The sequence below is a fragment of the Scophthalmus maximus genome, chromosome 20, assembly GCF_022379125.1.
Source record: "Scophthalmus maximus strain ysfricsl-2021 chromosome 20, ASM2237912v1, whole genome shotgun sequence".
In the NCBI taxonomy this organism is placed as follows: domain Eukaryota; kingdom Metazoa; phylum Chordata; class Actinopteri; order Pleuronectiformes; family Scophthalmidae; genus Scophthalmus; species Scophthalmus maximus.
The window spans coordinates 9,738,054-9,759,182 of record NC_061534.1 but is presented as its reverse complement, the minus strand read 5'-3'; the positions used below and the strand labels follow the sequence as shown (position 1 = coordinate 9,759,182).

Sequence of the window (21,129 nt, the reverse complement as noted above, 5' to 3'; positions counted from 1 at the left end):
CTGACAGAAACAGGGGCGGTGCACGGGGTTTGCTCGTGCCTCTGTTTTTGCTACGCGTCTCTTTTCTGGTAAATTCTCCCGAGCGTAGTCATGTATCTTATCTGAGCTGTGTGCTTGTCAGGGCGCTGCCACAGAGGTGAAGAACAGTTCAAAGACGAACCGGGAGGGAGGGAGGGAGGGAGGGAACCACCGCTGGTCCTGGGGATGAAAATGGGACGGGATGGGCTGGAGTATTTTGGAGCACGGTGGCTCGAGTGTGAAATATGTAAGCCCCGCAGTGCCAGCTGTGTTCTATTCTTAGCGCCCGCTGGTGTTTCTGCATGTGTGCCGGGCGACAGAAGGCTGAGTGGCAAAGGAGGATTGGCAGGAATGGGCAGTAGCCGGTACCGGCATCAAGTGTCTGTGATGGCTGGGAAGATAACTGGTGTATCAGCAGACGGACAGAAAAAGTTAAATATATATTGAGTACCTAAAAATTGTACAGTTCAATTTAGTTTTGTTAATATTTTTATATTTTATAGATACTGTTCCCTCAGACTAACGCCACTTACCCACTAACTATTAGTTTGTATATATCTGTAGCAGCTACAGATCCTCTGATTCAAACTCAAATCCCAAAGGCTCTTTCGTGTGATTGATGGATACAATCCAGAAACAGATTGCGAACAAAGCTGTGTTCGGCGATGCTCCGGGCCTCGGGGTCGTCCCACAGGAGTCTCGGGCTTCGTCTCAAAGGGGGGAAGATCTGTTTGTGTTCTCTTCACCTGACTGCAGACACCTTGACAAAGAGATTTCTTCTTCTTTCTTTTTTTTAAAGGGACCTATCGCCTCGCTCGTAGCTGGGCAAATATTTTCTGCAAGCCAGACAGCTTTGCCAATATCATGGTTGGCTGGGATTCAATTGCAGTTAGAGCACACTCAGGTTAAAGGTTGTCTTTCAGAGCCGCGAAACAAGGGGAGAGAGGGAAAACAGTAACGTCGCCTGCCTGTACTGTCGAAAATTCTAATTATCATGTGTTCATGTTCCATTGAGAGATTATCTGTGACCAATCAGACGGGTACTTGATGAGAACAAGCACATTATGTGCCGACTGTTGATTCACAGGCGTTTGTGGCGCATTGATTCTCCCTGCGCTGCCAAACGATGCTCTCTCTCTCTCTCTCTCTCTCTCTCTCTCTCTCTGTGTCTCTCTCTCTCTGTGTCTCTCTCTCTCTCTCTCTCTCTCTCTGTCTCTCTCTCACTATCTTGAATTAGGCAGACACCCGTGATTTTTCAGATGCTGATGAGAATTTGAACGGCTCAATTTAATTCCTGGCTTGCTTCATGGACTAAGTGGCATGTTGCCGTGTAATAGTGACATACAAAGGGTTCGATAGAGTATTTAACCAGACATGACCGAGTGAGTGTTTGGGCCGGGTGATACGAACAAAAGCCATCGTACCATTGTATCTGTCGAGTGACTGGACGGGAAGGAGTAGAATTTGAGTGGGACTTACAAAAGACACCTGTACTTGAACGTGTTAGCAGAAGTGCGGATGAACTTCTAGTGTCAAAGCTCTGATTGGCTGCCACTCCCACATAGCGAGCAGCCTACGTTAGATCAGACATTAGAAACAGCAGCCAGGTGAGTTGCCGGTTGAAACCTGTTCAGGTGTGACCTACCGTGTCCTGCCTGCGTCCCACACACACGCACACAGACACAAATGAAAACAATGATAAAGTCATGCTGACTTATGCCTGAAAAAAAAAAAAAAATTCAGGAAATTTGCAAGCCAAATATATATATTTCCTTCATTTTCAGGAACAGTCAGACTATTAAGTACTCGTCGGCTTTTCAGAAGCCTCCACGCAGTGGTAATTGTACAATTACAGCACTGCTAATTCATATTCTAATAAAATGCTAATCCTTCTCTCTGTAAAGAATCTTAGTGAGTAATCCGATATAGCTAACGTTAATGTCTTGCTTCTGGTCATGTCATTCAATGCATCTAGAATGTATGAGGACACATTGTCTGTTAACAGTATACGGGCGCCTATTCCATCTCTTTCCAGGTCCAGTCTGGTGGCATCTTCAAAAACCTGTGCCTGCTACAGGAAACAATGAGTGCCACCTCTGAGCTCATAAGCTACTCGCTGAAAATGGCAAGTTTTGATGACGATTGATATCGTCACACAAACAGTCGTTTTTTGGGGGGGGTGACAAATCAAAACAAGCCCCCCCCCCCAACCGACAACATTTCACAGCAGCGCCGTTGCCACATTTCGGGGCCCAAGACAATTGTGATCGGTTAAAGAAATACAAACAAGTGGTTTTTTTTCCTAAGGCAGATCGATGAGGGGCACATTCTCCGGCACACGGAGATGGATCGGTCTTGCTGTGCACTCTACCACGCTTTAGTGACGCATGTGTTGCCCACTCAATAATATCTTAAAGGGAAACTTTGAGCTGATGAATCCCATCCGACACACGGAGATGAGCTTCAGCTGAGGACAGACAACATGCAGGGACGTGGAGTAGGCCTGCGCTCCTTTGTGGTTCTCAGAGTAAAGTGCTTGAAATGTTATATTTCCACTGTAACCCTGGAGACAGAAATCTCAAAAATTGAATACCTTGCTGAATTCCTCCAGATGTTGTATGTTGCCTAGCAACTGTTTTTATCTCTCTCTCTCTCTCTCTCTGATTTCCTTCTTTGTGACTCTCAGTTTCATTTTTGTCTGTCTTTGTCCGTGTCTCTCTCATTTCTCCGTCCCTGAGGGTTTTCACAGTTTAATTAAATTACGTCAGTTGCGTGTTAATAATTTAGGCTAAGCAGGGCCACTACTGTAGCTCGTCCCTACACGCATTTAAAAGGCAGCCTGACGCTTTCAGCTTTGTGTTGTTTTATTTGGCAAATTTGTGGGGGGGATCTTGTCAGCTCTTTCATATGCGGCAGTTCCACTGTAATGTCTCGCCGCCCCTCATTGGTCTGCCACCGCTGCTGCCTCCCGCCTCCCGCCTCCCTTTGTGTCAGGTGAGAAGTCATGGCTTGACGGCGGCTCTCCGCGGCGTGATTGGCAGGTCTATCCGTCACTCAGCCCTGGGGACTCTCGCTGCTCTAATTAGGTCGCTTGGCTTGCTCACCTCCCAGGGCTGGATGCTACAGCAGTACACAGATCAAATGACGGCCCCTTGTTTGGTAGGGACTTGCAAAGGTGGCAGCAGAAGGCAGAGGAAAAGCATCTGTTTACTGTCTGCAGCCCCAGAGGCCTTCTTTCTACACCTGTTTAGTGCTTTTGTGTCGCCCTCGCTCCCTCACAAGTGCAGTAATGTGCATCGCTCTTCATTTGTGGCGTAAAATGCCAGAGGGGAGCACGGCTCCTTGTGGGTTAATTTGATTTCGGCGGGTTAATTGATGAAGGGGGAGTCGTTGCCTGCTCTGATTTCTGCCACTGGCTGTTCTAACTGGTGACTTCTTACTGCTGACTTGGTAGCGTATAGCCAACCAACCTACGTCGTCCTCGTCCATATTTATTTCTCACACGTGATCTTATTTTTCATCAAACTGCCTCAACCCAATTGCAGTTGGCCATTGAGGGTGTATTTCGCTCCTGGCTGATTTGGCGATGCCATGGTTACTGTGGTAACATCGAGTGTGGTTTTACAAACGCTCGCCGAGCAGCTACTTTGTCAGAAATGTGTAAGAGAAGAGCAACTGGTACATCTGTTTACTCATGATGTTTGAACAAAGAAGTCAGTCACGCTCCGTACAGCATGCAAACAGGGGAGAATAGTAAAATGAGTTCATTGTTTATTTCAAACTGATCTGCTGTCAAAAAAACAAAAAAACTCAGTATGACTGTTTTTTTTGGTTTGGTAGATGTACTTTTGAAGAACGATCGGGGTCAGCGCAAACCACGGGGACAAATACATGTCGTTTTCTGTGACAGCGTCACGATCAAAGCCGCCCTGTGCTTTGACAGCTGCCTGCTTTTAATGTGAACTAGCTCTGATATGGCTCTGACAACGTGAACGGTAAACAGGGAGGATGATATCAATGAGATAACATTTTTAAAAAGCCAGATTAAATACACCAGTTGTTTCCTGTGTGTAGCTATGTGATTTCAATTGTTTATTTGTGCACAGGAATGGTTCCCTCTCCCACCGACAATGACATTCAGAGTAAATACATTAAACGGCTATGGGTATAAAAACGCTGACCACAAACGACGTAGAGAACAGGGGGTTTCATTTCATGGGATTATAACTTAGATAAAGAGCGTTTCTGCTGAAACTTCAAATAAGTTGTCCCGAGTCAATTCTCTCCCCGCCGTCTGTTAGGAATAATTGAATTTCACCAGTCTTTGACATTGAATCAAAGAGACACAGATAGTGTTACATGTGTCTGATAAAGACGAGTCTTATCTTAAGACTCGCAGGCGGGCGATTTGAACACAGCCCAAATATTGGCAGCTCGTCAAGTGTCTAAACAGATTTGACGTTGATGAGAAAGCTATGCCACTCTGACGGAACAAGTGCTTCACTTGTGCCAGAGTAGGTAAAACTGCTGATACAAGCCGTCTCTCAATCGCCTAAAGTGCCTCGTCTGTCAGACTGCGAGCCTCTTACGCCGCTGTGAGATTCCTAGAGCAGTGGCATCCCTCTTATATGGTGCCTCTCATATGCCTTTTGTCAGCTGCGATAGCTGCACCAGGCACCTATCCGCTTAGATGCAAACCCAGGCGCTCACATCGGCCGCAATTCCGACGGAAATGTGTCCTTAATTAATCTTAAGTATGTGCATATAATTAGATACACTTAGACACACTTCTGTAAATGCATGTATTTTTAATGTCTGCTCATTTCTCTGTCCCGGGCCTTAGCCAAGCCTCATCTGAGTGTGTTTGGAACAAGGACCTAAAAGTGTGTGTGCGCGCCTCTGTGTGTGTTTTCCCACATGGAAGTGCAACACAGCTGCATGTTGGGAAGTTCAAAAGGTCCATTTAAAAGTTTTTGAGAAAGAGCAGGAGGAAGACAAATAGTGCATGTCAAGTGTTTTCCTCTCAGTCGTGCTGTCTACAGTCATGGAGGTTTCGTCTGCATTGTACAGCTGCTGGGCTTTTTAACAATATACAGCGTTTACTGTATGTACGTGTCTGTCTGTCGGACCTGCGGTGTGACAAACCTTTTCAATCCCAGGAAATTGCATCCTCTTTTCTGTGTAAGTCGCATGGTTTTAGACTCTATCCAATACTGTTAGTTTTGAGCATTGTGTGCTAAAGATGAATGTTCTGACTTCCATATTTTCTGCTGATTGCAAGCACATGTCTGACGCACTGACGTTGACCTTCGGTTGGGATACAGACTGTGTTTTCCAAGCCCGGGCTCTGTTCACCCTAAACTTGGGAAATAGCGGTTAACTCTTAAGTTTCCCGTTTATGTTGCTTTTTAAAATTAATTTTCAACAAAATAACAACAAATCAATGCCAGCTGAAGAAACACAGGTGTTCATGCCAGCTGCAAAGACGGATTTTAATGGCATAGTAGAAAAAGAGCGCAATCTTCCACATCCTCTGTGCTGGCACAAAACTATTCTGGAAACATATGGTTAGCCATTATCCTTTCTCTGTTTACAAGACAAAAGACATAAAGAGAGGAATAAAAAATGAGTGTGTGTGTGTGAGAGAGAGAGAGAGAGAGAGAGCAAGAGATAGTCCTTGGTGTATTCCGTAGGCATCCGTGACAGGGAGAGAGTGCTGAGAGATGAGACGGAGAGTGGAGACGAGTAAGATAATAGAGGTGAGAGTAAGGTCAAAGCTTCGGTCCGTCTTTGCAATGGAAGGAAAAACTTTTGTTTCTGCTCCTGCACTCAATCAGAAATTGAACCAGCCAACCTACAGATCAAGGAGCCTGGAGGAGTTCCGTCTTTTCCATGACCCCGTCCCCCCTTTTTTTTTTTTACCACTGTGGTAGTTTTTAAAAGAGACGGAGGCTGCTGCCTAGAATAATCGTTTATTTGCTCTTTCGCACTCTCGAGAAGGGAGAGGAATTAGCCGCTTTGGATGCATATTTGCTCCGCTCGAGACCTGGGAAATAGGCATATTTCACACCAAACACAGCGCCAGTTTACCAACCCTCTCTATTTTAGCAATCTACAAGGCATACTGATTTTACTGTCAGTGCATGGTATCATTTATCCTCTGACTGGTTCATACCTGAACAAGTTTAGAGTCTGCGCTGCTCCCCAAATCTTTTAAGATTAATAATGATAGAATTATAGCTAAAATAATTAAAGGTTGTTTTTATTCGCACGACAGGATTTCATTCACAACACTGTGATTTGTCACCAGAGTCGCAGTTCTTCACACACTTCACAGGTTCTGCTTCCTCTTACCTGTTATCTTATTCATACAAATATGAAAATTGGCTGTTTGTTATCACTATATGATTGACCTCAGAGGGCTGATAGTGTCGGTGAAGTGTGCTGAGAAAATTACAAAAGCTATCCAGGGTGCAGTCGTTCAGAGTGTGCAGCCCAAATATACAGGCACACATGGTAAGACGTGCACATGCATCCGTGTGTATGTGCACGTCTTACCATGTGAACGGGGCAGAAACAATTGGCTCTGCTGTCATCACTGAAAAATAACTGGACATTAAGCTTGAAAATATATCTGCCTCCTGATGCATGCGTTTTTGCTGCGCTTCTGGTCTGTACTGCATCCCAGCTGCTGTCTGTGTGTGCACAGTCTCTGGTGTGTGTGTGTGTGTGTGTGTGTGTGTGTGTGTGTGTGTAGGCATGCGTTTTGGATCTGCTTGCAAGCATGTGACTGTGGCCCTGTTCCTCTTCCTGCAACTGTTGCACAGCTAATCCACCACAGGAGTTCAGCAGGGTGTTGGGTTGGTTCTTTTCACATGGTCAGAAACCCCCCCCCCCCCTCCAAAAACTCACTGCACCTGTGTTTGGGCTCATGGGAGACACAGTGCAGCATCTGTTCATTTAGTGCAATATTTTTTACCAGAAAATACAGCTCGTTATCTGAGACATATTTTATTTTTTCGCCATATTTCTGCCCCCGTTGTACATTTTCCCTGCGCTCAAAAAAGCATTCTTCTTCAACTTAATGTTCAACCCCGATACGCGGAACCATGCATGTGCAAGTTTGAAGCCAGAGCAGATGTTTTCAAATGTATCTGTTGGTAGTTTTTGCTTAATTGCTAGGTTTGGCATTTGGCAGTTAATTGATTTGCATTGGTATTCGAATTTTTCGGGGAAAACCCACATCAGTCAAATTATTACTCTCTCAGAGTATTTACAGTTAACGTCTGCAGGGGATCTTAAACCATCGATTCACCAGAAGGCTCGTGTTGCCTTGTGACACAAACAACTGGAACGGCTTCATCGTGAAAACACTTCCTGGCATTTTATTTCTGCCTGTCTCCTCGTCTCCGCTCCCGATTCAGCGGCGGCAGACGGCTGTGTCAAACGGCGAAGGAACCTTTGACATTGACTGGGAGTGACGAGGCAGCGCGAGCAGATGTCCTCCTCTTTGCTCTGGGAGAAACGGCATCCTTGACCTTGTCATGGCTAATTTTAGGGCTTGGCTTATTACGGCGCCGATGTTTATATCTCCCATTACACATACTGCGTGTAATGCATGTAATTATGGCTGCGTTTGCTTTCGGGATGTTCCTGGGGGTCATGTCAATACCTCCGTGTGCGCTCACTTACAAGATGCTGCAGTTTCTATGTATCGGTCGTTAGTGTCTAGTAGGTGCACGCACAGTCTCCCTCAGACGCAATGCATTTGACTTAATTCGAGTTCTGACGTGGACCCGTCCCTGCTACACTCCCATGCACACACTGAAAAGACACGCAAGCATTCTTGGCTCCCCTCTCTCTCTCTCTCTCTCTCTCTCTCTCTCTCTCTCTCTCTCTCTCTCTCCGTGGAGCCTCCTTTTCTTTGTCCATCCTCAGACACTGCAGGCTTTAATCTGCGTGCAGCTCCTGTCTTCTACCTGTCTCCGTCTTGACGTGGGTCAGTATTTCTCTTCTCTTAGCTCGTTGCCTGGGCCGGTGTCCCAAACATGGTCACCACAGCTGGGTGAGCACAGGAGAGGAGGGCAGCGCAACTCGCACCTCCACCCCCCTCTGCTCCCCCTCCACCCCGTCTGCCCGCCTGCCAAATCTCCGTCCTGGTCAACAGTGCCTTTGTTAACTCGACTCATTCATGCACAAATACACACACAAGGACACAAACAAACACCAAAAAAGCACATATTATATGAACATCACAGGGGTCAATGATTTTTTTTCCCCTCGTTTACACATGTATGTTCATTTACAGGTTTTGAATAATGTTAAGTGTCTGTCGATCTCTGGTGGAGAAGAAGACAAAGTGCCTTTTTTTTCTGGCTCATCACTTAATGTATCATGGCACATGGCCCCCATGCCTAACTTTGCAATAGGCAACATAAACACCTATGGTCCCGTCAGATTAAATGGAGAAGAATTCAGTAGCTGGGCCGGTCGCCAACCACCGACCCCGACACTATTTCCTCTTCTCATGTCTCTCTCACTCTTTGTGGCTCCCTCTATATTTCAGTGCTGTCTCTCCTTTAGTTGTTGGTTCCCTGTATTTCACTCAAGGCCATCCTTTATGTCTCGGCGCGACTCACCGTCTCTTCCCTCCATAATATTTACACGTTTATTGTATCTCTGCAGCGGTAGCGAGTGACGGCATCCGTTAAATACGGTTATAATGGCACAACAGAAAGACATTAAATGTGCTTAAACATTTACACGAGGATCAAAGCGGTGTAAACACGAGACTGGTGAAAATATGACTTGATTGCACTTGATTGGTGTCTTTCATGTGAAACACTAGATCTATGTGCGCTGTCATGCAGTGGCTTATGGTTAACACTGCACTAACAGTAGTGTTATGGATTTCATCCCCATTAGTTGTTTAATTTCCACAGAGGAAAGAAGAAAAAAAATCACTGTTTGTCACACGGGATATCCTACAATGGGAACCAATAAATAAATGATCTGCTGGAAATACAATTACAAATGGTTGACATGAATTTCCCTGTTTGGGATCAATTTAGTACAACTGTCCATCATGATAACAGCTATTTAGAAATCCACAATGATATTTGATATTAACGGTCGTCACCGATGATTCATTTCATTAGCACTTAATCTGCTTAATTCATTTATTATTCTCTTAATTATTTGTTTTCGATCAGTAAATGTCAGACAAAAAAAGAGAAGAATTTCTTTTTCTCAGAGTCCAAGATGATGACTTTGTTTTTTCAGACCGATGGTACAAAACCCAAAACGAATCATCCTCACATTGAAGAAGCTATTTGGTGTTTGTGCTTGACAAATGACTTAAGCAATCAATCGGTTAATATAATTATTGCAGATTAATTTTCTGATGATCGACTTATTGAATGTTTGAGCATCTATGTTGAATGTAATCATGTTTGATTAGTCATTGCACATAATAACACTGCTGTATTACTGATTTTTCATGTTGTTTAATGGGTCTGCGTACACGTTTTAATCACCATTGTCCTCCCTCCCAGGCGGAGCTGACGGGCATTAAATGGCGCTGCTACAACTTCCGCGGCGGCGGGGAGTACGGGCCGGTGATCTCGGCCCCGGCCCAGGACGACCCGGTCCTGCGCAGCTTCATGCGCTGCGTGCAAGCCAATCTGCTGTGCGTGTGGCGACGCAAAATCAAGCCCGATGCCAAGGAGCTGTGGATCTTCTGGTGGGGCGAAGAGCCCAACCTCGCCGACGTCATTCATCATGAGCTGGAAGGTGAGAAAGAGAGAGACCACAGAAGAGATGAAGAATGAGCGTGGCTTCTCTCTTCTATCATCGCAATTATTTTTCCATCTCATCGCTCTTCACTTAAGCCTCTTGTTTATGCCCTGAAAGTTCAGGTTAGGGGCTTTTACGGACTATATAATTTTATGGCAGATTTTTTATGTTGCATTGGATTATAGAGACTGGGGGGTGATTACTTGGAATAAGGTTGTCTCATGGTTTTCGCAGGTTTTATGTAAAACTCACTGAGAAGTAGTGAATCACACGTGTTGTGTGTTACAACTAGATTGTACGACACAAATTTGAGTTGTACGAGTGGCAAATAAAGGTGAGTTTTATAGCGAAGCATATTACACGTGTGTGTGTGTGTGTGTGTTATAGCCTCCTCGAGCTGTTTTGTCTAACATAGAGAGTTAAGTATTATGTAGGTTCAAGGTGTTTAGTCTGCTGCAGTTTCAAGCGGTGTGCTGTTTGTTTGAGATGTGCAGGGTTCATTGATCCCATCGATGTGAAGTCCTTTATGTGAGCCTCATACACCACATCTGAAATGGTGTGCTCTTTACAACTCAAGTGTCTAAATGCTGCTTCAGGACAATCACTGTGATGAAGCTCACAGCATTAGGTTAGATTGTGTGTGTGTGTGTGTGTGTGTGTGTGTGTTCGTGAAAATTACACTAAGATATCTCACTGGAGAGAGAGAGAGAGAGTGCTACTGTCAGCACTATTGTCCCTATTTATAGAGGCATTTGCATTACCTCGCTGCGCACGTGTGTAGAAGTCTAACATATCGACTAAGCCCCGGGAAGACGGGGAGAGGAGGAAACAGCAGAGGGATTATAACGGGTTTGGTTTAGCAGAACAACAGTCAGGAGGAGAGAAGCAGGGATATACTGGATGGAGATGTTGAAGAGTGAGAGTGAGAATTCCAGTCTTCCAGTTTCCTATTAAAAGTGACTTGATGTGAAAAGGCCTTTCAGGCATTGCGGTAGATATTCAGCAGATGTTCTCACTGCTGTTGGGGAGCGTCCTCTTCTCAGACTGCGCAGGCTTTTATAATTGAGAAAAATAAACGGAACCGTTCAATTGCGTTTTGCATCAATATAACATCTCCCTTTGCATCTCCATATCATCCATACTATCTCCTAAGCATCTTCTCTGGTTTACACATTTTTAAATTCTCTCCATTATTTGATATTAACATGGGATTTTTTGGGGTATTTCATGTGCTGTAAAGTTGTGTTGCTCCTTAAAATGTGCGGGTCATAGCAATGACACACTCAGTGTGGCGAGTGAATGCGTAACTTAAAGTCATATAACTAGTGTGTAGCCGTGTGACATTTTAGCATTACTTCACCCATTTGCAAGCTGCTAATGGCAGCCTAAACCATCAATTACGACTCCTCCGGAGAGGCACACTGAGGTTTAACACAGCTAATAATAATCTTAGCCTATTTAATTACATTTTTATAGCTATTGATCACCTCGGATTGGTTGTGTCACCAGTGTAAAGATTTTGTCATTATTTTTCAATAATGTATTTCCGTGCGCACCGTGGAGATGCACTCTGCTAATGAGCGTTAGTGCGATTTTTGTCTTCACGTCTCAATTTAATAAATCTACAATGAAGAATTGCCACTTAATCAAAGCAAAGTGAAGCGTTTTTAGGGAAATAAAGTTTAAAAGAATCAATGTGACTGCTAAGACTTCAGGTCCGAGTGCATTTACACATTAAGTGATAAGTAGTTTCCGCTTCTGCTGCTGGGATTCCTTCTTGTGTTCCATCCGGGGTCGCAACTATCACTTATTTTTATTATCGATTATTTTCATTATTAATCTATGACGCACATCACGGTCCGAGGTTTGTTCCTTGTTCTCCTAGTTCTCTTGTTTTTCTCCAAAGACCCAACAATATTTAAATTCCTCTAATTTTAGGATGAAGAAAAGCAGAAAATTGTAATTTTTCATAAAAAAAAAAGGTAATAAATACCTCTAGCTGCTACTAACAACCATCTGCCTCGCTCACAATAAAAGTAACCAGTGACTACTTGTGTGCCATTTGCCATCAGTGTTATCAGTTATCATCAGATCCTCTGGTATTGTGAAAGGACTCTCGAGGAGGATTTACTCTACAACTCAACAGATGTACAGACTCTCACATACACATGCTGAACGCAATTATGATAATAAGACTTTCTTTTCACTAGTACAAAATCTCACAGGTCTCCTTGTACATGTCCTATTAAGCACTGAAAATACCACTTGGGGTGTGAGAGGGAGTTAAATAATTGTTCATTAAATCTAAGCTGGATTTCCTCCAAATTAGAATCAGTTGTAACACAGGGAATATCAGTGTTTTACCAAAGTGTTAGAGAGCTACCTCGACGAAATCTCTCTTCACTGTGGGACTGATTTACGTGTGCGATTTCCCTCCCCGGCAGTTCTCGCCGCGCCGTCACAACTTCTCCTTTCGTCTCTCACACGTCAGTATGCTCCTCGTGAGATTTCTCGCTCTACTCCTCCCTCTTTGTTTGTTCCTTGCTCTCTTTTTATTTGACCTGGTCATAAAAATAAAAAAAAAGCGAGAATTATTAAGTAAACACAGTGAGAGCACAACAGCAGAATGAAGCACAAACTATGCTGGGACAGGCACAGGGATGGACGTGCAGCACCATATGCTTCATATTTACATTTTAAATAAATGTATCATTATGTGTACTATTTAACTTCCCTCTCATGGCACATATTATTATTAATATATACTAACAATTAAGAGTTATTCATCACAAAGCATGTCTTGAATTAAATTGTTCTTTTTTAATTTGGCAACATTATTTTGAAATCATTTCGAAAATAATAAAGCAGTGTGGATTGGCCTGTGTTAAATTAGGCTCAAAGCATTGTCTGCCTGCAGAGCAGTTAATGGATGGTGTAACGGTTCAGAAGAGGTTGTTCCTAAATGTCCGTGACACAACAATAAAGACTGTACAAACTTAAAATCCAGTTTAGTAGAAAAAAAAGCTGAAATTCTAGTTTCAGATACTGTAACACACACGGCAAAGGTTAAACTGGAACCCTATTATAGTCACTCTACGTCCAATATTTTTCAATATACCCTTTGGCAGTTATTAGAAAGTTATATTGTTAAGATACCTAACTGATGCTGGAAAGTGAATAAAAGTATTTCCCAAAATGTTGAACTAGTCCTTAAAATCCCTTTTCCTCATTGTTATAAACTCAAAATCCAGACTGCTCAGAAATGGCCCATAAACCTCATGGCACTTATTGAGCCAGTCAACCACAGTGTTGGGCAAACACCTTTGACAGCTTCCCCATTAGAATGTGATTCAAATTTTGAGATTTAAATTTAGCTGCAATTAGCTCACAAACTGAAACTGCACACAGTGTCAGCACTGCAACACTGCATGAGTTACCAGTGTTGCTGGAAAAGGAAAACATCTGATGCATTGACACATTTGGTTGGTTAGACCAGTTATTTCTCAATCCGGGGGTTCTGACCCCCCGGATTGAGAAATAAAAAGATAATTTTAGGGGTTCGCCAGATGGTTGTAGAGAGAGGAAATATATATATATATATATATATATATATATATATATATATATATATATATATATATGATAGCCTGATTATTCTTGTGGGTCGCAACTCAAAAAGTCACATGGTTGGATGACAGAGGAAAATAAGATTTGATCGAATTATATTTGCCAATACAACCTCCTCCTGTTACAGAGGGAAACGCCTCTCCTGCTTCCGGCACCAAGAAGCCCACTGGACATAAGGTGACGGGCCAGATTTTGCTGACTTCCCTCAGGGCGTGTGTTTTTGTATGATAATCACGAAAGCTTTTGCAAGTAAAGAACAAAAAAATTAGTCTAGTGCAAAATTCCATCGAGTACGGTGGTGAAGAAGCCATGAATCCTCCTCGTGTGATTGAATTGTAGGACTGTTGAACTGTTGAATGTCTCGATATTGTTAGACGGCGATGAATCATTGCACCAGAAGTTACGTCTAAATAAATCATGCCTTTTGAGATGGTGCCAGCAACATGAGCAGCAATGATCTAGTGTTACCTCTCTGCTGCTCCCGCACTGCACTCCAGCACTCGCTAATATTGTCTTTGGTTCAATGACAACTGTTAAGACACCATGTTCAACACATGGTGGCTTGCTTTCTTGAAATCAAGTGACATTGGCCTGTAATGTATACAGCATATTAAAATCAGAGCGTGAGCAGAGTACAGTTTGCAAGCAAACAGGATTAATGCGTTGAATGGACTGAGTCATCAGCATGTTGCCTGCACAGCCGGAGAGAAAGTGACATATTTTGGACCTGACTCATGAATATGAACACACACACACACACAATGCAGTTCTGCTTTCGACTTTAAAATAAACAGCATGCCATCAAAATGTTCATATCCTGAAATGTTGTTTTGTTAGTCACTTTAAACGACTGCTTTCACACTGACGATCTCGAGGCGAGCATTTGTGTGAGTGCGTCCGTGCACACTCATGTGTGTGTGTAATTGTAGCACCCTCCATTTACTGCATTATCGAGAATCGCTAAATGTCAATGGTGTTGCCATCGAATACGAACTTTGTGGTATTATGACATCCCCATTTCAAAGATAGCATTTAAATAGCACAGTGAACTTCCTAAGAACAGCATCATCACTACAATATTCACAGTTTATTGAATAAAATATCACCCATGGGTTAAAATGAATGTATTGATGAGAAATTTTATAATTCACTATTTAGAAATAAAAGTAAAATCACTTTGTAAATATGAACAGATGAGACCTTTCAACACGAGTATTCAGTTATTGTAATTATTGAAAATACCTGCTATACTGAAACCACAACATTTCCTGTGTTTCTGTGATAACTGTGATGTAAGAAAGAGGTCAATTATTTATTGGCTTGTTGAAGCCGATAAATAATGGAGGTGTACATGAAGTTTAAACAGATGCTTCGGGTCAGCGAGGGTTGTGTGTGGGAGCGAGGCAGCAGGAGCCTGCAGAGGGCTGCTGCAGACGGCGGCGTCGGTTCAGGTCAAGGTGTTTTTGTTCCGACAGATGAATGACTAAAAAGTGTGTCTGAGTCATGTCCGGTGAAAACAAGGCAATAGTCACAGCTGGCTGCGTACAGACACACAGTCGGCAGCCACATCATACCGACCAAAGGCAGGCACACAAAGACCTAATGACAGCCCACTTAGCCTTCAAAGAAAATATATAATTTATCCTTTTTAGAAAACTAAAATAGTGGCGTGTAGACAGAGACATATGGACAGTGGTTAGATTTGTTTATAATTTGCAGTTAGTCTATTATACCAAATGGAAATTTGACGACACGGTGTTGAAACTTTTTGTCACCAGATCCCATTGGACAGTGCTTAGTCAGATAGAGGAACGGAGTTGAGGAAATTACCGAAAGAAATCACGTATACCACGCGTAACACACAAAAATGCCTCAGCAGGGATTTGCTGTTATACAAGGCAGCATCATCAGACATGCATTAGGTTGTAATATGGGATTTGTGAGGGTTGAAATGTGGGTTTGTGGTTTTTAGTAAAAGTTACTTTTTACATATAGAATATTCTCTAGACTTTTCTGAAAGGACTGCATTTTTTTTGGGACAGAAAAATAAGCCTCATATGTACAAACATATATAAAAATCCCTTTGACTTCTTCTTATTTACCCCTGTATGTTTCAGGTGTTTATTTCTAAATCATTGATGAATACCTGATAGACAGGCCTCTACCTTTACTGCACACCGTCTCCTCTGGGGTTCCCCTGGGTTCACTACCGGGACTCCCCTGCTTGGCTTTAGACTCTAGAACTTGGCACTGTTTTCACGGCACATTTTTTTCTGCTGCCCTGAGACCAGTAACACTTTGCCTTTACACTCCATTCTATATGACACATGGGGACTGATAAAGTTGCACCTGAGCTGAGCGTTTTTCATCTGTTCTGTCCCTGACACCTCCAGTCGAATGCTTGTCGACCACCTTAACCTTGACAAGACTCTGCTGCAGTTTTTTTTTTCTTTTTGGCAAACTCTGTGCGAGACCTCCCCATCAATACTGACAACACTGCAGTAACTCGGATAACATACTGCTGTGGGAGCCCCACACCACAGCCGTAATCTGAACCCACCACAGCTCCCAAATCATATATCCACAAACATATTACTGCCCTCATCTACATCTGCATGTCATCCATGAAGCTGCCACTAGAAGTGTCCGAAGGGTCCCTAAATGCATAGTTTCGTGTCTTGACCTAGACTCCTGTCCATGCTCTCTCTGTTCTGATTCAATTGTCCGATTATTCATCTCTTTCCTCGCAGTCTCCTTTCGTCCCTGTGGAGGAATGACTTTCCCACCTAAGTTAGATGAGCATTACTTCTCCTACATAGCAACTTCAAAATTTACATCTGAGTCATAACTTAGTCTCTGTCTATCTACTTGCTCACAAAATAGTTCTTTTTTTAGAAACCTCTTATGTGTCTTTCCTATTCCTTCAGATTTGTGTATCATCAAAATACTCGGTCTCAATGAAAGTGAAATATTCCGTAGTGACGGTTATGATGCTGCTCAGTAGAGTCAAGTGTTTCTGTTTCTCAATAGCCTATGTTATTTTTCCAGGGGGTTCTGTCATTGAAGCACATTTTTTTTCAGTTTAATGTGTGTTCAATATGCTCTTTCTACATAATTTTCATTCCAATTGTACAAAAACGTGATAAAATGTCAAACGTGGCTTTCGTTTAATTTGCAGATGCCCTTGATCCCAAATGAAGACGCAGTATTAAGTGCTACATGTGCTGTGTGGCCACTGAACCTTGCAGCCCTTACTGTGGCTTGATGATGTATGAATTTTAAGTTATTCTGGCGTTGCAAGCATCATGAATCACTCTGAGCGGAACCATGAGCTTGATAACTGAATTGGAAATGTTTGTGTTGCCCACAAATATGCGCAGTAGGATCGGTTGATGTCTACATGTCGGCTGAATTGGCATATGAAAATGTGCGAAACGTGATCGTGATGGACGATGGCCCTGGGGCAGGGTGCTAATAATCATTAGCAAAAAAACGCGCTCACGAAATCAAGATCCCTGCCGCATAAATGTTGCCAAGGTGTTTTGAGATAATTGTGTTACCCTCATTTTTAAGACGGGCATTGGGATTGAATTTGCAAAATATCTGGGCTCAACATCGCGCCGACCCTAATTTCCAATGACACAAGAGTTTTATAATAGGATTTATGTATGGATTCGCTGATGAGTGTGTGGGTTTAGCGGTATCTATAGGAGGAGGTTCTACGGCAGAGAACTAAGGGCTGGTGACTTTGATAACACCATAGGCGGTGCTCCTGCGTGCCACCGAAACAGCGTGTGGTCAAGGTGAAAGCAGGAGCAGGAGGAAGAGTTAGAGGGCCGTTCACGTAATAATGCGTACAGCAGGTGTTGCCGTAGTTATCTATGAGCCATGATCAGACCCTCTCAGGTTGCTGAAATATCTATCCCAATCAGATCCATGCCACATACATGTATTTAAGGTATTTGCATTGCATTAATAGTGAGGCTGCAATTGGAAATTAATACACAAAATATCTTTTTTTTGTTTTGTTTTTACTAAGAGTGAGCTTTTCCACCCCCCAGAGTTTTCCTTTTCTTTCTTGAAACTGTAGTAAAGCTGAGAAGAATACAAAATAGGGGGAAATCCAGCAGAAAAAGAAGGATTCTGACTGGAATCAATCCTAGCTGGGGGGGAATGTTGTTCCGGAGATGGGAGTCTTAACCACACTTTCTCTGACAAATTATGTGCATATTTAATTTCAAAAATGATCTTAAAGATTGCAAAGCAAATAGCACAGGGATGCAAGGCAGCAGAGAGATAAACAAACATCGTATCCCGGACGCATCGTTTCACATTAGCAGAACAAATTCACCTGCAAAGCCTTATTTTTTGTCCATTATCCTCCTTTCAAAATGATTTTCCGAGCGCTGTGTCATCACAGTAACCAATGGATGTGGGAGCAAAGTGAGATAGGAGTGAATTAAAAACCTTGGTCGTGCATATCCATTATCGGCTCAATGGTTGGCTGGTGCAACAAAGATATGTGACCAACAAGTGGATTACAGTGGCGATGCTTATGAGAAAATAATCAGAGATAATGGAATTAACAGAACAGAGGAACAGATTGAATTGGACATGACTTCAGGCAAAGGGTTTAAACAAGGCAAAAAAAGAAAATCTGTGCCAAATATGGAGGGAGAGGCTCAGTTTGTCTGTCTTCTGTGTTAGAGAGCTGCAGCAGCCGGGTGCTGTGCCCTTCACAAACAGAGCTGGTTGCCATATTTTTTTGGGGGGGGGGGGGGGGGGGGGGGGGGGCGGACTGGAGGGAATGTAGAGTGTGTATGGACACATCATGATAGTTTTCTGTGTGGCTTAAATGTAATCATTTCGTGTGTGTGTGTGTGTGTGTGCGCGCGAGAGCTGGCAGAGGTCGCAAGGTAATTGCCCTGTGAAAAAATGGTTGCCAAATGTGTGTGTGTGTGTGTGTGTGTGTGTGTGTGTGTGTGTGTGTGTGTGTGTGTGTGTGTGTGCGTGTGTGTAGCAGAGCGTAGGAGGGAGGGCTCACCTCTGCCTCCATCTGTCCACGTCTGGCTGTGAACTCATAATCTGGCCTGTGGAGACAAACCCTCTTCACCACTTTGCCACCTGCTTCAGAAATACAGGTTAGATTGAGGTTATTATTAGTGTTGTGCATCCGGCGAGGATATTTATGCATCATTTCTTGTTTATTTTTGGGCTCCATACCTCACTTTTTTTACTTTTATTAAACCCATTTTACATTTGCATTTTAAACTTGTGTGGTATTGTGTCAACTTCCCCATTAAACTTATATATGTGCCTTTTTTTTTTTTTTTTTTGCCCAGTGCAGATTTTCAGAGTTTGTGTCCAGCTTATAGCAGCCCACTCATACAGTGACAGATATGGCTGTCCACTTAACGGCACTGTCGTGTTCTGTACAGTACGTCCACAATTTTTCTCCTGATGGGCCTCCTTGAAACAGAGACGGGTTAAGTGTTTTTGCTGAAGTGCATCTCAGCAGCAGTTGTTAAGTGAATGGAGACCCGGGGTCTGTTCACCTCCTTCAATGTCGCAGGCCAGGATTCAAACCGCTGATCCTGAAGTGCTGGCTCTTCATGATTTACTGTGAGTCAGAACCACCGAATCATTTCGATGATGAGCGCGAGGAGCTGGAGGTATATCGTGAAATGTAACCTTTAGGTTATATCGGGGCTGACACATTCTCAGGCCCATCACAATGTGCAAAACAGTTTGAAGATCTGTCGGGCAGTTGGGTGTTTTATAATCCGTCAGTCCTCGCAGCTCCTTTCGTCGCTTCTCTCTCTGATATTTTATCATCACATTCTTCCTCTGTCCGGACCACACCTCCCAGCCATAGTCACCGATGTCATCACAATCACGCCATGCAGTGGCGAATTAGCAAGTGAGGAGGAGAAGCTTTCGCATAATTGCTCTCCCTGCTCTGTGCCGATATGGACCCGACGTTCACCCACAGAAGTGATGAGTGCAAACATGTGGCACCAATCCTCCGGATAGCATGTAGAATGCTGTCGGAGGGAACAGGTGCCACTGTGCAGACATAAGTGACCAGATAATGCGGGTGAACATGGTAATTGTATTTCCTCTGAGGTTCTGTTTGAAAGCCTTTTAACGTTTATGACTTGTAGTCATGAATTGGTGAGTAGGAACTAGATGGAAGCTGTTAATGATTAATCAGAAAAAGGGCCGCACAGGTGAATTGGGCTGAGAGACAGCAGGCAGGAAGTAAATAAAAGAGAGTCCGTGAAAATCGGAGCCTTCTCTGTGAATGTAGAAAGGTGTTTTAATTTTAATAGAGAAATATCATCACGAAGAACAACAATAACTGCTTGAAGTGCAAAGCTTATATTCTTTCGTCAGTGGCCTTCTGCACAGAGGCGATGAAATCATCCCACTGTGTTGCTCTCAAATGTCTCCCTTGACTTTTGAAAAGTGAAAAGTGAACGACTCGGGTTGAGGGCACTCCTTTAATAGAGAAATGTTACAAGTGCTCTTTTACAAAATAATCAGTTCTAATTTTGAAATTAACACCAGCCCGATCTACAATGGCTCTCGAGCTGCTTTTCTTTGTCAACAAGTTCATTCATTCTTTCCTCTAATGCTCGCCTCTTCCAGCCCTCTCTCCACCCCCACCCCCCACCCCCCACCCCCCTCCTCCTCCTCTTCCCAGGCTTTGTTGTGCCCCCCCCCCCCCCTCTCTCTCGCCTCCCTTGTTTTTCGGGGTTGCTCTCTGTGATGTTAGGGTGGCGAATGCCTGCGAGCACACTTGGTTCCTTGGCAAATAAAAGGTGGGGGGTGTGCGGTTGCCAATCAAGGCCCACTCCTCTTTATTCCTTCAGGGTTTGTCTTAGGAACAGCTCTCCAAAGCACAACTCAAACAGAAGGAATGAATAATTAGCCCCCCATTTTTTTTTTACTTGAATCAGGAACTAGGTCGCTGGCTGACACACGTTTCAATAGGGAACAACGTGGCTGAAAGAGGGAGACCTACGGAGGCTGTGAGAGCCCCCTGAAGGAATCCAGCTTCACCTACTGGGAGGGACACAGAGGCTGGGAGTCGGGCGAGAAGACACAAGCATTTGACTTTTCTTTCCTGTCTGGCTTTGGCTGGTGAAAAAGTGAGTCACATGTGGAAAGCGGTGATTCCATGATAGCAAAAAAAAAAAAAAGGAAAAAAGAAAACATGAGCGAGAGAAAGAGGGGAGGAGGGGCGGGAAGAGTGGGACGAAGAAGTAGCAGGGGCAGGACAAGGGAGAGATACATATAGTGAGAGAGGGAGAAAGGGAGGGGTGGGTGTGTGTGTGTATGTGTGTGTGTGTGTGTGTGGGTGTGTGTGATGGGAATTCATACTTCAAAAAAGAAGAAAAGAAGTGGTTTGTATGGGTGTGAGAGAGAGGAACATCTGCGACGTCTCTTTGGGCACTAAGATATGCAGTTGGCGTGTTGTTCTGCACATGTTTCTTTTATTTTCTCATTTGCCTTCCTGCCAGCAAAAACAACGCTTATTCAAAAAAAATTGGTCACTTCGCACCTCCCGTTCACATCTCTCTCATCTCGTATCTGCGAGGCAGCATCGGTCTGTTCTTCAGCTCTGGCTGTACAGGACGGACAAATGTGTGAGTGTGCTGTGACGTATTCACGTTAACATTCATA

General features: G+C 43.6%; 1 protein-coding gene across 8 annotated transcripts in view; it reads left to right on the top strand.

Moving 5' to 3' along the window:
• Positions 1–21,129, top strand: part of LOC118284826 (mediator of RNA polymerase II transcription subunit 13-like) — a 71,771-nt gene that overhangs the window by 6,623 nt on the left and 44,019 nt on the right. For all 8 annotated transcript variants that reach the window (XM_047329423.1, XM_035607933.2, XM_035607928.2 and 5 more), the window contains exon 2: positions 9,573–9,810. In XM_047329423.1, the coding sequence (XP_047185379.1) occupies positions 9,681–9,810 (130 nt within the window). In that variant the 5' untranslated portion in view covers positions 9,573–9,680. The remainder of the gene's footprint in view (positions 1–9,572; positions 9,811–21,129) is intronic.